This window comes from Hypanus sabinus, chromosome 26, assembly GCF_030144855.1.
Source record: "Hypanus sabinus isolate sHypSab1 chromosome 26, sHypSab1.hap1, whole genome shotgun sequence".
NCBI lineage: Eukaryota > Metazoa > Chordata > Chondrichthyes > Myliobatiformes > Dasyatidae > Hypanus > Hypanus sabinus.
The window spans coordinates 37,086,887-37,104,142 of record NC_082731.1 but is presented as its reverse complement, the minus strand read 5'-3'; the positions used below and the strand labels follow the sequence as shown (position 1 = coordinate 37,104,142).

At 53.4% G+C, this 17,256-nt stretch overlaps 1 protein-coding gene across 1 annotated transcript in view; it reads right to left on the bottom strand.

Annotated features, from left to right (window-relative positions):
* Positions 1-1,257: 1,257 nt before the first annotated feature.
* Positions 1,258-17,256, bottom strand: part of LOC132381453 (thymus-specific serine protease) — a 31,084-nt gene continuing 15,085 nt past the window's right edge. Inside the window, exons 7-12 of the mRNA XM_059950872.1 lie at positions 11,653-11,700; positions 9,865-10,134; positions 7,573-7,714; positions 5,433-5,612; positions 2,102-2,247; positions 1,258-1,757 (exon numbers count right to left, since the gene is read on the bottom strand). Of these exons, the coding sequence (XP_059806855.1) occupies positions 1,701-1,757; positions 2,102-2,247; positions 5,433-5,612; positions 7,573-7,714; positions 9,865-10,134; positions 11,653-11,700 (843 nt within the window). The 3' untranslated portion in view covers positions 1,258-1,700. The remainder of the gene's footprint in view (positions 1,758-2,101; positions 2,248-5,432; positions 5,613-7,572; positions 7,715-9,864; positions 10,135-11,652; positions 11,701-17,256) is intronic.

Below are 17,256 nucleotides of genomic sequence, written 5' to 3'. Positions count from 1 at the left end.
ACCCCGCTCAGGGGCTAAGCAGGTGCCACACCTTGACTAGCGGAGGGAAGGAGCACCTCACACCTCCACCCGGTCGCCCCACCACGACAATACAGGTATTAATAGCCAATAGAATCTACATGTTAAGGGCAGTGTAACTTCAGAATTAGTAATGCAACTGCCCAATAGGGTATCACCCCGGAATTCTTCATTTGCATTCTCAGCTTGTCTTGGTATGTGAAATGACTGGTCCTCATAGTTTCCTGAGAGAAGCCATGCTCTTCAACAGCCTAGTGAGCCTGAGCTGACTTCACACACTCTGAAAACTACCCTTGCCTGGATGTCATCTTAACCCTCGCTTTGCCACAACTTCCACCTAGAACACTACTGTGCTTTCAGCTAATGTGACTTCGATTAGTGGTCACCACGTTCCCCGTTGTGGGAGCCGGTTGCGCCCCCTGGCCTCCAGGGTCCCAGAATGCAGCAGCTACGTGCCAAGAATAGCTACACTTTAAAAGGTTTCTGGGAGACGTGGAGTACTGGAAGTTGTGAAAAATAGACTTTGTATTCCAGTGCACAAATCTTTTTAATGTGACCTTCTGGGTTACTGATAGAGCTTGTAAAACCTTTAAGCTGGCCGGTGTAGTGGCATCAGCACCAGTCGCAGGTTTGAATCTTGCACGAGGAGCTCGCGACCTGGCCCTCAGAAAAAAAAATTAAACAAAATGCTTGAAGGAAACCGCAAGAGGAGGAAGTAGTACGAAGCTCAGGCTAGCAGAATTTGTGGGTTCAAAAATCACACTGCAGGCACACCATAACAAAACCCGGACATGTAGTAGGAAAGCAGCATCCATCATCAGGGACCCCCACCCCCAACTTCACAGGCCATGGTCTTTGCTAGTGCAGAAGGTACAGGAGCCTCAGTAACAGGCCTAATGACAATTACACCCATGTCAATTAACCTCCTCCCCCCCCCCCCCCCCACGTGGGAGGGAACCAGAACTGCCGGGAGAAACCCACGCGGTCACGAAGAGAATGTACAAACTCCTCACAGACAGCGGCGGGAACTGAACCCGGGTTACTGGCATTCTACTGACGTTACCCCGGGTCAAGAACGCAAATGGCCGACACCTTCCCCAGAACAGACAAAAAAAAAAGCAGGTCTTGCCCAGATCCCACAAAGTTTTTCCAAACCTAATCTGACATATCTTTTAAATATACAAATCAAATTTTTAAAATAAGCATCCACATAGAAACTGCACAATTCAAAACCCAGAGTGGTTACCAAGGAAATGCTTTATTTAAATAATTACAAACAATTCAGTTTTAATCACATCTTCATTTAAAAATTTTTTACAGCCTTTGAAGCTGTGATGCAGTTTGTAAAAAATAGTCTTTTTAAAAAACGTTTTGGTGTGTTGTAACTGGATAACGGTGATCCGGGTTGGTGCCTGCACCTGGAGACAGTCACCAGTAGGGGGCAGTGGTGGTCGTTCCACTGGACACAGCCCAAACAAAGCACTTTGGGGCAAAACTCACGAAAAAGTCCTTGAATGGTCAGCTGCTGGGTGTGTTGGATGAGGTATGGACGGAGTGCAGGGGCACCAGGTAGCTTAGATCTGTAGAACAGGATCCTATGATTTCTGAAGTTAGACTCCCGAACAGTCTGACGTGGAGGATAGGATGACCTCCCTCCTCGTGAAAAGCATCCTGGGTCCCGGTTACCACGGATTCGAGCGACTACTGGCCAACCACACTCCGATTTGATCATCGATTCTCTGTTCGAAAAGAGGGACCAACGCACAATTGCAACAAATCAAACGGGATTTGCGGATTTTCGCCGCCCGGCCCGGTGTCCAAGGTGTTAATGCCACAGTGCGCCCTCTCCAGTCTGGAATGGTGACTCCCCAGGGTCTGCAAGTCGTTCGGTTTGGGGTCAGGTGTGTGGTCTCGTTTCCCCCCCCAACCCTGGGACCCTCAAACACAACCCGCGGCCATTAGCAACAAGAGTGCAGACATCTCCGCCCTCTCGGGGGGGGGGGGGTTGTGAAGGAGGCAGAGGACGAAAGCGTGGAGGAGGCGGCTCCCCCACCCCCCATAACCCCTCCCCAGCGAGTCTTACCTTTCGGGCCTGCTGCAGGGAGAGAGGGTCGTCCTGTTTGGGGGGGTGCATGTTGGCGCAGTGAGCAGTGCCGTTGATGAGGACCGCCAGCTCCGAGTGAGACTGGTTCTTCAGAACGCTCAAAGCGTGCCAGGGGTCGATGTCACCTTGGTACAGAGAGCAGCGCCGTTAGGGGAGGAGCCCAGCAGGCAGAAGCCCACCCCAGACCTGCCGACAACCAACAAAGGCCCCCACTCACAGCCCTCAACCCAACATCCACTGGAATTCTTCTCCCCACCCCGAAAGACCGATAGTCAGCCCACAGACTCGCCCTGCCCCCAGACCCCACTCAGAGCTGCTAGATTCTGATGTTTTAATCTTTCAGAAGTCAGGAAAGCAGCACAATAATTACTGCTTCATAATTGAAGCAGTCAGTGATAGCGGCCTAGGAAAGCGAAGGTCAATACAGACGAAGCCACACTGCATTATACCCACTCAAATTTATAGATAAGAGTTGACTCATTCAAATAATGTAGAACAAAGCAGCTTACAGAATCATACTTCGTATAACCACTAGGGATGCATGTTAAACTGTTAGTTGTATACAATTATATGAAATATAGCCAGACAATGAATCATTAAGCTGAACAACAATTAAACAGTAAAATCTAAGAATTAAATAGTCAGATCCAACTGTGCCTTCACCAATGTTCCCTCTAAGGTGTGTGTGAGCACACACATCTTTTGCTACGAGTGCTCAAAAGGTCGTCACCCTCTACCTCGTTAAGTACATTTCGCAATCGTACACAATCGCTTTTCCTTTTCCGGTTTCTGATGCGGACAGTGTTGGCAACGCAGGGTTTGCAAATGATTTGTCTGCAGATTTCAGGACTGGCTTATTTATACCGTTTTTATTGAAGAAATTACTCAGTGCGCACATGTCACTGGGCAAAAGAAATTGCACAGCACAAGATTTTTTGCGCACACTGGTCATTACAAATTTGAGGAACCATTGGTCAGGAATTCAACCGCCCTCCGCTCCACCCACCTTCACTACTTTGCAACCCACAGGAAGCAGGTAGGGGTGTGGGTGAGGTGGGGGGGGCTGAGCTCGTGTGTCTGGGCTCCCCACCTCTCCCTAGAGAGGCACCGAGGCAAGGAGAAGAGGCAGAAGTAAAATGTGCCTGATTCATAGGAGTGTGCGCACTCTGGGCCCAGTTAATTTAATTATCTTATTTTATTATTGGTGACAACACAGCACTTTTGGAAGCTTCAGTGGCCAGAAATCTTCGTTGGCACCCAGCTACTGCAATATCCAGACCCGCCACAAGGTGTCAGCAACACCCTGGGCCAGCCGTGCCCCTGGGCGTTTTTCAATGGCGGAAATCAGATCTGCTGACCAGAGGGTTCACGGAGTGCGAGTGCAGTTTGCGGAAAGCGGCCGCGCGACGGGCAGGGTGGTAAAGGCAGCGCTTAGCATCGGCCTTCATCAGTCCGGGCAGTTGTAGAGAAGTTATGTGCCAGTGATGAAAGTCGCTGGAGAGGCCAAACATTGTGGAGAATTGTGTACAATTCTGGACACACTCCTTTAGGAAAGACTTTGTCAAGGTGCAGAGGGGGCAGGAGAGATTTTTGAGGATGTGGCCTGAGCTTGGGGGGAGGGCATGAGTTTATAGGGACAGGTTGCCAGCGCTGGATCTTTATTCCTGGGAGAATAGGAAAATGAGAGGTGATCTCGTAAAAGCTCCGAATCATGAGGGGCCTGGATAAAATGGTTGGCCATAATCTTTCTCCCCCAAGGTTGGGAAGTCCAGAAAGTTTGAGGGCATAGAGAAGAGGGAAAAGTTTTAACAGATTGAAAACACCTTTACATAGAAGATTGTCACCTATGGTAGTTTCTTAAGGTTGTTATTGGTAATGGGGACAAGCTCCCACTGCCTATTAAATACCCCCAATGGCATGCATCTCAAATACCCTCTGACAACCAAGTCCAGCTCCTGGTCTTCACGTGTGGCTCAGATACTGAGCCCAGCAGGACCGTTTCTACTGACAGGAGAAGGGGAAAAGTCGGGTTACTGGCGCCTTAAAACCAGTCGCTTTGGGCAGATGGGGCTCGTCAGCAGTTGGCAGCTCATCGAGGAGAAGGAAAACTCTGATCCCAAACCTCTGGTCCCTTGGGGCCGTACCCACTCATGGGGAAGGCTTCAGGATTAAACCCCGGGGGAAAATCCGGAGCTGGAGTCCCTAAGCCAGTCCTACGTTGAGCTCACGCTGACTGACAACTCCTGCGATGCTGCTGGTAACCAAAACGCATCGGTCTCTGCCGTTCCTTTGGGCTCATCAGGTGCATGGAGAGGGGGAGACAACTGCAATATTTATGCAGTTTGGATAGATAGATACAGATACATGGTAGGAACAGTTTTGGAGGGTTTCAGGCCATGGGCAGCTGGGGGGGGGGGGTGGTTGCTGAGGACAGCACGGACCAGTAGGGCTGAAGGGCCCGTTTCTCTGCTGGGTTGTTCTCGGACTCCAAGGCCAGTATTCAATGGCCAATTGTCTGAAACTCTGTACGGAGGCAGTCCATCGCCTACAGCAGTGCCTGCACTCATTTTGTTCATTTGTGGTCAAAAGAGCACGGCAGCGTACACTGGATTAATTCCTCCGTCAGTAACGAAGCTTCATAGTACGGTAGCAGTTTCAATAGTTTAATTTGTTTTTCATTTAAATACATAACTTATTCCTCAGTTAAACAGCAGTTAGTCTTTTTCTTTTATACTTGTTTAACTATTTCTTTGAAACTTCCACCTAATTGGGACAACTACGTAATTGGGACAACTACGTAATTGGGACAGCCACCTAATTGGGACAGCCACCTAATTGGGACAGCCACCTAATTGGGACAGCCACCTAAATGGGACAAAATGTACTGACCCAGTTAACCCAAATCTACCGTATATCCTTGTAAATTAGTAAGTTTAATGCATCGCTCTGTACTGCTGCAAAACAACATCTCGCGACATTTAATTCCAAATATCTTGTAAAGTCTGAAAAGTCCTCTCTGAAGACAAGTTAGAGACAAATGTCCCCTTTTGTTAAAAGCATTGGTTCAATTATTTTGTTACCGGACCAAAACAGATGTTTCACATTTTGACTTGAGATTACCCAAGCCCACCACACACATAGGCTCAGGAATTCTTCGCAAATTACACTTTTAACAGGTCACCTCTGTGATACCCAGCCCACTGGAGACAAGGAGACAGGACCGTCAGGTAACCCTGACCCTGCCCACAGGGTGGAGGGTGCCAGCAGCGAACCCCCCCACCCAACCCTCAACCACCTCACCACCACCTACCGTTGACAAATACAATACGGCTGGACTTGGGCTTGTCAGCTCCGTAGTACTCGTTGGTGAAGGAGACTGCGCCCTGCACACTGCTGGCAGCGATGCCAAACACCTGGGCACAGATGTCCACCTGAGACGGCAGCGTCAGCCAGCGGGAGAGGGGGCAGCTTTTGTCCTCGCAGGTTTGGTCTGGGGAGGAGGGGGCGAGGTTGAAACAAGAAACAGCAGGAGTGAGTCGGCAGAAGAGAGGGAGAAGTGTCCCCACAGCACCTTTTGCTTAATAGCAATTGGAAACCACTTTAAATACTTTATAAGATATTAAATTAATCATTTATACTTTTATTAAAGTCAGAGATTAACCATAATTTGCACCTTTTGAACTAACTCATTTTTCACAGTATGCAGTGCTTTGTCACCACCTACTGGCAGAAGGTGGTATAGCAGTTTATCACCTTCCTCATTTTTCATTGGCTAAGTCCATTATCCACATGATGCAATTGTGCAACCAGTGATTGGGTTAATTTTTCTTAACTTGATTCTAAACGGAAATGGATTTTTCAGAGGCACCATCTTTTTATCTTTGCTTTTCATTCAGCTCTGTGCTTAGTTTTAGTTTAGTTTAAAATCAACGGCCGTTAAGAATTAAGGCTGTTCGCCATTCTCAACCCCTGGAAGAACCCCCAAGGTTCGGAGCGATGACAGTGACACCACCAGTAAAATGCCACAAACTCAACACTCGAGACTGAGTGAGTAATCAGTGCAATCAGGGACCGTCAGAGGAGGAAGACTCAACCAGGGTCGCACAGAGAGGCCCTTCGCTCCATCGAATCCGTGCCCACCACCCATTTACACAAACCCCATTTTATTCTCTCCCCCTCCACACACACACACACTCCCATCAATGCCCTCACAGATTGCACCAACAACCAGCCAATTAACCCACCAACCCACACGTGTTCTGGGACTCGGGGAGAACCTGCAAACTTCGTACAGCCATTTAACAGAGCTCAGCATTGAACCTGGGTCTCTGGAGCTGTGAACTTGCTGTGCTCTTCCCCCACGTGCCAAGCGGGGCCTGGGGCTACCAACACTCTCCCCATTGGGGGAGCCGCAGTATTTCATGGGGGCTGTGCCCGACATCAGCCCCTCGGAGACGAAGGATGTCAATGGCACACCACAGCCTGGCAGGGGCCGAGTCAGGCGGGAGGTTAGCTCCTTCCACAGCAGGAGTTATTCTAGCAGAATTAGAATTGAAAATACACGTGGACTAGGATGTTAACTGTCCTGTGCTATCGCCAGTGGGATCATCAGTTGATCTGTCACCTGTCCTCAGGAGTTTCGGCCCACTTGTGACCAAGACTCCCTCGAGGTGGTGGGCCAGCACCACCTCCCACTGATGAGCTTAACAACTTGGCATCTGCCTCTATCAGAGTCGCTTCCATCCAACAGATAGTCTTCTCTTCAGGTATCTATACAGCTACTGAAGGGTTTGCAAAAGATGGATACACTGCCCGACTATCTGCCCCTCTGGACGTACTTAGTCCACACCAATGATGATCCTGCCTCTGCTGCCTCAGCTACAGCCCTGCTGGTCGACTTGATCTCTCTTCTAGTGAAGCCAAGGTCATGCAGCCACTTCTGGAAAGTGAACACAATAAACCTACTTCGAATGGATAGCATGAAACCTTCCACCCTCTGATATTAATTCTGCATTCTTGGTTAACTTGCGCTCATGGGCGTCATCGGTATTGTCTTCCCAGGGGACTGTGAGTTCACCAATAACCACTTCTCTACTGGTGTCAGACCAGACGATTATATCTGGACTCAATGTGGTGAAAACTATTTGCTCCGGGAAACTGCCTTTCCCATCCAGGTTGGCCTTGACACACCAATCACTGGCTGAAGAAAGTATGCTTGATCTTGGGCCTGCGCTGTACACCCTTGACTTGGAGCCTTCTTTCACAAATGATATACGATGTTCTGTGCAGCATGGGGCATGAGATAAGTTGTGCTGCAGTACCCTCTGCTCAACTGCTTCTGTTACAGCTTTGAAGTTATTCTAGAAGAATAATCCCGTTCGGATTTTTCCGAATGGGATCGCCGGGCTCGACACGGGCCGCAGAGAGGAAGGCCAGCAGCAAGGACTCACAGTAGCCGAACTCGGAGCAGGTCTGGTAGTACCACTGCCTCTCCCCACCGCCAAAGGGCTTCACCACGGTGCTGCGCAGAAGCTCCAGAGCCTTCTGGTGAGAGTTGTCCGTGCAGTTCTGAGCCATCAGCTTCAGGTAGACCTGCAACGAGAAGCAAGTCAGGCCGGAAGCCGCAGAGGGAGTGGCCCTCCCACCTCAACCCTACCCAGTCCCTGTCCGCCTTGACTGGTTTGCACAGTGCTGCCCTCCAGTGTTCGCTCAGTGGAAAAACAAGCTGGAAACCACAACAACTTAACCATCAACTTGGCATGAACATTCTCCAACTTCCAGTAATTCCCTCCCCACTTTCACTCTGCCTCCTCCTCCAGCTGCCTATCACCTCCCTCATGGTTCCACCTTCTACTACTACCCATAGCGCTTTCCCTTTACATTCCTTCTTCACCTTTCCTGCCTAACCCCACCCTGCTTCCCCTCCCCCACCCCTCGATCTTTCCTCTGATTGGTTTTTCACCCTCCCCCCACCTTCTTTATAGGGCCCCTGCCCCCTCCTTCTGATGAAGGGTCTCATCCCAAAACGTTGACTGCTCGTTTCCACGGATGCTGCCTGAACTGCTGAGTTCCTCCAGTGTGCTGCTTTAACCATCAATTCTACAGCCATGCCACTCAGGGACCTGGGAAATTTTTTTTTTGTCTTGTTGACTGTCATAACCACCTGCACCACCTGTGCTATGCGCTGAGTGCCGTTGGTAAAGTGTTTTGCACCTTGGCCCCAGGAGGAAGACATTGTCGCTCGGCTACATTCATGTATGGTTCAATGATAATTGAACTTCCAACTCACTTTCACATCGACCACGGTAAAACATCAAAATAACCAACACACACAAAACGCTCCTCCAAAAGGAGCACACCCTAGTCGTAGGGTTTGGAGGCTTACGTGCCTCACTAACTCGGGAGAGCCATGTTGGCTGGAGTCAGGGACTTGTAATTTGGCTCTGGGTAGGGTCACCTATGCCAAACAGGTCAAAGGGTAGAGGTCAGACTCAGAGTGGCCCACCGGTCCTCCAGGTTCAGGGGGTTCACAACACTGACTAGTCAAACAAAATTGTTACGGAAACGACAATGGAGAATCCTTCTACATCTGAGTGTGACTGTATTCCTGAGTCTCCACCCGGGACTTGCCTGACTGACAGTGGTGAAAACCGACCGGAAGCTACTGACACGATGAAGGAAGCCCTGAACACCGCCAGAGATGGAGGATCTTTCCTGCCCCAAACACCAGCGATGTAACAAGCAGCGGACAGAGGGGAATAAACTGCCCTGATGAAGGGTTTCGGCTCAGAGCATCGACTGTTCATTCCCCTCCATAGATGCTCCCCGACCTTCTGAGTTCCTCCAGCTCCGTGTGGGCTGCTGAAGATTCCCAGCATCTGCTGAAATCTAACGTTTATGATTTGGACTAAAATGACCTTTTGTTCTAATCAGAGTCCTTCCTTGTAAAAAAATATATATTTACGTCTGGTTTATCATTTTGTCTTGAGAGCACTGCTTTTATGATGCTGCTGCAAGTTTTTCAATACACTTGTGTAATGCCAAAACCTTTCCAAAGGACTCCACAGATACTGCTGAGCACCTCCAGCATCGTGCGAGAGAGCGCGCGAGGCTCAGCGTTTCCGGCATTGGCAGAGTCGTTTCTGCCTAGAACCCACCCCTTTGGACAGCCCGAGGAAACCCACATGGTCATGGGGGGGGGGGGGGGGGAGGGGGAGGGGGAGGGGGAGGGGGGGGAGAGGGGGGGAGGGGGGGAGGGGGGGAGGGGGGGAGGGGGAGGGAGACGGGGACGGGGAGGGGGTGTGTGTGTGTGTGTGTGTGTGTGTGTGTGTGTGTGTGTGTGTGTGTGTGTGTGTGTGTGTGAATGAAGCCTCTGCAGAGGGCAGCAGGGTCACTGCCACCATCACGTAGGCATTCATTAGTCTCGAGAGATCATGGATTTGTGCCTTGGAAAGTTTCCAGGCCTGGGCAGGGTTGTAAGGGAGACCAGCAGTTGCCCAAGCTGCCACAACGCGCTGCCTCAGCTGAGGCTTAAACCAGTGACCTTCAGATCACTAGACCAATGCCTTAACCACTTGGCCACGTGGTACGTGAATGACTATTGTTACTCGTGGGTTTACTGCTGCCACGAAACAAACTTCACGGCGTCAGTGACAATAATTCCGATTCTCGTTCGAGCAGCTCCCCCCACCAACGCCCCCGCGCTGGGCAGCGACCCAGACCCCGTTCCCGGCCACGGTTACCTGGTTAAGCGCCACCAGCCTGTGGTAGGGCGAGCCCAGCGCCTCGTGGGTCATCACATGACACAGGCCGCCGATGTCGAAGCCCGACTGCTCCCGGTTGTACTGGACCATCCCCATGACGATGTCGGCCAGGTTGCTGGCCAGCTCGTAGAAGTCGCCGGTGCCGTCCAGCCTCTGGCAGGACTGGAAGTCAGACTGCAGCCTCGCCGCCTCGCCCTGCGTCAGGGCGCGGTCCAGCTGGGAGAAGGCCTGAGCCACAGCGTGCCGGCACTGCCAAGGGAAAGGAGGCAGTGAGAACCAGCCCTCGAAGGAGCCAGCGCACAAATGGGCCCTTCAGTCCAACGAGTGTATGCTGGGTTAGTCCCATCCACCCAGGATTCCACCCCTCCATTAGGGGCAATTATAGCAGGCCGCTAACCCGACAGTCTGGGACGTGGGTGGAAACCCACAGCGTCACAGGGAGAAGGTGCGAGCTCGCGGCCTCAGGATCGCATCCGGGGTGTCCGGCACCGAGACTACACACACAGCACAGCCATTTCCCCAGTGATTCAGGAGGGACAGCAAGCAGCTTACCCCGTGGTGGAGGTACCCGGGGACAGACGGCCGAGATGACAGGAAGAAAACAGGAGATCTGGGGTGGAGAGGGGAATGCATGGGACTGGTGAATGCCAAAATCCTCCCAACCCAGCTTTTAAAGTTCACCTGCCTGAGCACTTGAATTGGCAATTCACAGAAGACTACCAACCCACAGCAGCAAATGGGGCTAGTACAAGCAGGTAGAATGGTCAGCCTGGAAACCAGGGGCTGAGGAGCCTTTTCTCCATCATCATTATGCGCCATGTTGTGTGACGTCATCATTACGTGCCGTGTCACATGACACATTCTCAGCAAATTTTTCTACAGAAGTGGTTTGCCATTGTCACCTTCTGGGGCAGTGTCTTTACAAGACGGGTGACCCTAGACATTATCAATACTCTTCAGAGATTGTCTCTCTGGCGTCAGCGGTCGCATAACCAGGACTTGTGATCTGCACCAGCTGCTCCCATGGCTCCACGTGACCCTAATTTGGGGCGGGGAGGGGCTATACCTTGCCCCAAGGGTGACCTGCAGGCCAGCGGAGGGAAGGGATGCCTTAAACCTCCTTTGGTAGAGACGTATCTCCACCCCCACCCCCCCGCGCCACTCATTTCCATACTCAATAGTTTTAAACCCCAGGGCCTCAGACAGACCCAGAAAGCCAGGGGGAAGAGCAGCCCTGGTGTGGGAGGGGCAGCCCCAAGATCGGGCAGCCAGGGTGGGGTCTCCAGAGCCCAAACCAGTTGGGATCTGATAATCGGTTTCAGGGAAGGAGTCTGAACGAAAGTGGGTGCTTGTATGTCAGTCTCCACTCCCTCTGACACAATCCTGGATTCTACCTCTGTGAGGAGTGAATCAGTGGAACTCGAAGGGGGCAGGTGGGTGAAGGGAGGGGAAGGGAAGGCAGCAGGCACGGGCAATTGATTTACTAGTTTACAGACACAGTGTGGATCTTCGAGCCAACATCCCCTGAATTTAACCCGAGCCTAATCACGGGACGATTTAACCTACCAACCGGTACGTCTTCGGACTGGGGGAGAAAACCAGAGCACCCGGAGGAAACCCACGCGGTCACGGGTGGGACGAACAAACCCCTAACAGAGGACGCCAGGATTGACCGCCGACGCCCATGCTGTAGAGCACCGCGCTAACCGCGGCGCACACTGCACTCCCGATGACGCGCAAATCCAAAGCGCCCGACCCTATTCGTACCTTCAGAGAGCCTCCGACCACCGGGTTAGACAGACTCTGAGACACCACCTGCAGAAGAGGAGCAGGATTAACACAACAGAGTCCAGCACGCCACCCACAGATCCTGATTCCACAGCGCAGAGGCATTGTTACTGTATAACCCAGACCGACACTCCCGGGTGTGTGATGGGGCAGGACAGAGGCATTGTTACTGTATAACCCAGACCGACACTCCCGGGTGTGTGATGGGGCAGGACAGAGGCATTGTTACTGTATAACCCAGACCGACACTCCCGGGTGTGTGATGGGACAGGACAGAGGGAATGTTACTGTATAACCCAGACCGACACTCCCAGGTGTGTGATGGGGCAGGACAGAGGGAATGTTACTGTATAACCCAGACCGACACTCCCGGGTGTGTGATGGGGCAGGACCGAGGGAATGTTACTGTATCAAACCCAGACACCCCTGGGTGTGTGATGGGGCAGGACAGAGGGAATGTTACTGTATAACCCAGACCGACACTCCCGGGTGTGTGATGGGGCGGGACAGAGGGAATGTTACTGTATAACCCAGACCGACACTCCCGGGTGTGTGATGGGGCAGGACAGAGGGAATGTTACTGTATAACCCAGACCGACACTCCCGGGTGTGTGATGGGGCAGGACCGAGGGAATGTTACTGTATAACCCAGACCGACACTCCCGGGTGTGTGATGGGACAGGACAGAGGGAATGTTACTGTATAACCCAGACCGACACTCCCGGGTGTGTGATGGGTCAGGACAGAGGGAATGTTACTGTATAACCCAGACCGACACTCCCGGGTGTGTGATGGGGCAGGACAGAGGGAATGTTACTGTATCAAACCCAGACCGACACTCCCGGGTGTGTGATGGGGCAGGACAGAGGGAATGTTACTGTATAACCCAGACCGACACTCCCGGGTGTGTGATGGGACGGGACAGAGGGAATGTTACTGTATAACCCAGACCGACACTCCCGGGTGTGTGATGGGACAGGACCAAGGGAATGTTACTGTATAACCCAGACCGACACTCCCAGGTGTGTGATGGGTCAGGACAGAGGGAATGTTACTGTATAACCCAGACCGACACTCCCGGGTGTGTGATGGGACGGGACAGAGGGAATGTTACTGTATAACCCAGACCGACACTCCCGGGTGTGTGATGGGGCAGGACAGAGGGAATGTTACTGTATCAAACCCAGACACCCCTGGGTGTGTGATGGGACAGTAGAGGGGTATTACTGTACCAAACCCAGACACCCCTGGGTGTGTGATGGGACAGCAGGGGGTATTACTGTACCAAACCCAGACACCCCTCAGTGTGTGATGGGACAGCAGGGGGTATTACTGTACCAAACCCAGACACCCCTCAGTGTGTGATGGGACAGCAGGGGGTATTACTGTACGAAACCCAGACATCCCTGGGTGTGTGATGGGACAGCAGAGGGTATTACTGTACGAAACCCAGACATCCCTGGGTGTGTGATAGGACAGTAGAGAGGTGTTACTGTACCAAACCCAGACAGACACCCCTGGATGTGTGATGGGACAGGACAGAGGGACCGTTACACTGTATGTAACCCATTTTGTTTTTAATACTCTTTTGCCTGCATCCTCAGGCTCCTTTGTAATTTTCTCTGTTCAAACACACCGATACTGACAGCACAAACTGTTTATCAAACACACCAACATTAATGGCACAAAGGTGACTGTACTGACAAAATACTCCGGATCCTGCTGTACCAGCTGAATCCTCTGGGTTTCCAACTGACTGGCACACACCACGCACCCCGCTCATTCAGGGGTTTCCTTGTATGGACACCACACATTCAGGAGGGGTAGCAACATTTTAAGGGAGGTGGGGGGCAGACAGTTGGTTTGGAGGGACCCTTTGATGGCCTGCTGCTGTGATCAGCCATTGGCTGCCTTGTCCAATCTCAGGAGGCAGACTAGGGAGAAGCTCCCTCAGCCAACTCATAGCCCCTCCTCCATCATGTCCTCCCCTCCTCCCCAAAGAGTCTGAAATGCAACCGGAACAAGAAGAGCTCTCTCTGTACAGGGAGCATTTGATAGGGGCACAGAGGCAGCCTTACACAAAACCTCACTCACCCTCGTGGGACGGTGACCGAGATGGAGGGAGGTGAGTTATCAGCCCCCACCCCTGAACGGATAACGAAAACACCCCCTCCCCCCATTCCCTATTCAGATCAGGGGAAGGGATCGTGGGAAATCCCCCCTCATTCCCTGTACGGATCAGAGGAACCCTCCTCCCTCATCCCCGTACGGATCAGTGGAAGAGATCGTGGGAACTCCCCCCCCCCCATTCCCTGTACGGATCAGAGGAACCCTCCTCCCTCATCCCCGTACGGATCAGGGGAAGGGATCGTGGGAACTCCCCCCTCATTCCCTGACGGATCGGGGGAAGGGATCGTGGGAACTCCCCCCTCATTCCCTGACGGGTCAGAGAAAGGGATCGTGGGAACTCCCCCCTCATTCCCTGACGGACGCAGGGAAGGGATCGTGGGAACTCCCCCCTCATTCCCTGACGGATCAGGGGAAGGGATCGTGGGAACTCCCCCCTCATTCCCTGACGGACGCAGGGAAGGGATCGTGGGAACTCTTCCCCCTTCATTCCCTGACGGATCAGGGGAAGGGATCGTGGGAACTCCCCCCTCATTCCCTGACGGATCAGGGGAAGGGATCGTGGGAAGTCTCCTCTCATTCCCTATTCAGATCAGGGGAAGGGATCGTGGGAACTCCCCCCTCATTCCCTGACGGATCAGGGGAAGGGATCGTGGGAACTCCCCCTTCATTCCCTGACGGATCAGGGGAAGGGATCATGGGAACTCTTCCCCCTTCATTCCCTGACGGATCAGGGGAAGGGATCGTGGGAACTCCCCCTTCATTCCCTGACGGATCAGGGGAAGGGATCGTGGGAACTCCCCCTTCATTCCCTGACGGATCAGGGGAAGGGATCATGGGAACTCTTCCCCCTTCATTCCCTGACGGATCAGGGGAAGGGATCGTGGGAACTCCCCCTTCATTCCCTGACGGATCAGGGGAAGGGATCGTGGGAACTCTCCCTTCATTCCCTGACGGACGCAGGGAAGGGATCGTGGGAACTCTTCCCCCTTCATTCCCTGACGGATCAGGGGAAGGGTTCGTGGGAACTCCCCCCTCATTCCCTGACGGATCAGGGGAAGGGATCGTGGGAAGTCTCCTCTCATTCCCTATTCAGATCAGGGGAAGGGATCGTGGGAACTCCCCCCTCATTCCCTGACGGATCAGGGGAAGGGATCGTGGGAACTCCCCCTTCATTCCCTGACGGATCAGGGGAAGGGATCGTGGGAACTCCCCCTTCATTCCCTGACGGATCAGGGGAAGGGATCGTGGGAACTCCCCCTTCATTCCCTGACGGATCAGGGGAAGGGATCGTGGGAACTCTCCCTTCATTCCCTGACGGATCAGGGGAAGGGATCGTGGGAACTCTTCCCCCTTCATTCCCTGACAGATCAGGGGAAGGGATCGTGGGAACTCCCCCCTCATTCCCTGACGGATCAGGGGAAGGGATCGTGGGAACTCCCCCCTCATTCCCTGACGGATCGGGGGAAGGGATCGTGGGAACTCCCCCCTCATTCCCTGACGGGTCAGAGAAAGGGATCGTGGGAACTCCCCCCTCATTCCCTGACGGACGCAGGGAAGGGATCGTGGGAACTCCCCCCTCATTCCCTGACGGATCAGGGGAAGGGATCGTGGGAACTCCTCCCTCATTCCCTGACGGACGCAGGGAAGGGATCGTGGGAACTCTTCCCCCTTCATTCCCTGACGGATCAGGGGAAGGGTTCGTGGGAACTCCCCCCTCATTCCCTGACGGATCAGGGGAAGGGATCGTGGGAAGTCTCCTCTCATTCCCTATTCAGATCAGGGGAAGGGATCGTGGGAACTCCCCCCTCATTCCCTGACGGATCAGGGGAAGGGTTCGTGGGAACTCCCCCCTCATTCCCTGACTGATCAGGGGAAGGGTTCGTGGGAACTCCCCCCTCATTCCCTGACTGATCAGGGGAAGGGATCGTGGGAACTCCCCCCTCATTCCCTGACGGATCAGGGGAAGGGATCATGGGAACTCTTCCCCCTTCATTCCCTGACGGATCAGGGGAAGGGATCGTGGGAACTCCCCCCTCATTCCCTGACGGATCAGCGGAAGGGATCATGGGAAGTCTCCTCTCATTCCTATTCAGATCAGGGGAAGGGATCGTGGGAACTCCCCCCTCATTCCCTGACGGATCAGGGGAAGGGATCGTGGGAACTCCCCCCTCATTCCCTGACTGATCAGGGGAAGGGATCGTGGGAACTCCCCCCTCATTCCCTGACTGATCAGGGGAAGGAATCGTGGGAACTCCCCCCTCATTCCCTGACGGATCAGGGGAAGGGATCATGGGAACTCTTCCCCCTTCATTCCCTGATGGATCAGGGGAAGGGATCGTGGGAACTCTTCCCCCTTCATTCCCTGACGGATCAGGGGAAGGGATCGTGGGAACTCCCCCCTCATTCCCTGACGGATCAGGGGAAGGGATCGTGGGAACTCTTCCCCCTTCATTCCCTGACGGATCAGGGGAAGGGATCGTGGGAACTCTTCCCCCTTCATTCCCTGACGGATCAGGGGAAGGGATCGTGGGAACTCCCCCCTCATTCCCTGACGGATCAGGGGAAGGGATCGTGGGAACTCCCCCCTCATTCCCTGACGGATCAGGGGAAGGGATCGTGGGAACTCTTCCCCCTTCATTCCCTGACGGATCAGGGGAAGGGATCGTGGGAACTCCCCCCTCATTCCCTAACAGATCAAGGAAAGGGATCGTGGGAACTCTCCTCTCATTCCCTAACGGATCAGGGGAAGGGATCGTGGGAACTCCCCCCTCATTCCCTGACGGATCAGGGGAAGGGATCGTGGGAACTCCCCCCTCATTCCCTGATGGATCAGGGGAAGGGATCGTGGGAACTCCCCCCTCATTCCCTGACGGATCAGGGGAAGGGATCGTGGGAACTCCCCCTTCATTCCCTGACGGATCAGGGGAAGGGATCGTGGGAACTCTCCCTTCATTCCCTGACGGATCAGGGGAAGGGATCGTGGGAACTCTTCCCCCTTCATTCCCTGACGGATCAGGGGAAGGGATCGTGGGAACTCCCCCCTCATTCCCTGACGGATCAGGGGAAGGGATCGTGGGAACTCCCCCCTCATTCCCTGACGGATCGGGGGAAGGGATCGTGGGAACTCCCCCCTCATTCCCTGACGGGTCAGAGAAAGGGATCGTGGGAACTCCCCCCTCATTCCCTGACGGACGCAGGGAAGGGATCGTGGGAACTCCCCCCTCATTCCCTGACGGATCAGGGGAAGGGATCGTGGGAACTCCCCCCTCATTCCCTGACGGACGCAGGGAAGGGATCGTGGGAACTCTTCCCCCTTCATTCCCTGACGGATCAGGGGAAGGGTTCGTGGGAACTCCCCCCTCATTCCCTGACGGATCAGGGGAAGGGATCGTGGGAAGTCTCCTCTCATTCCCTATTCAGATCAGGGGAAGGGATCGTGGGAACTCCCCCCTC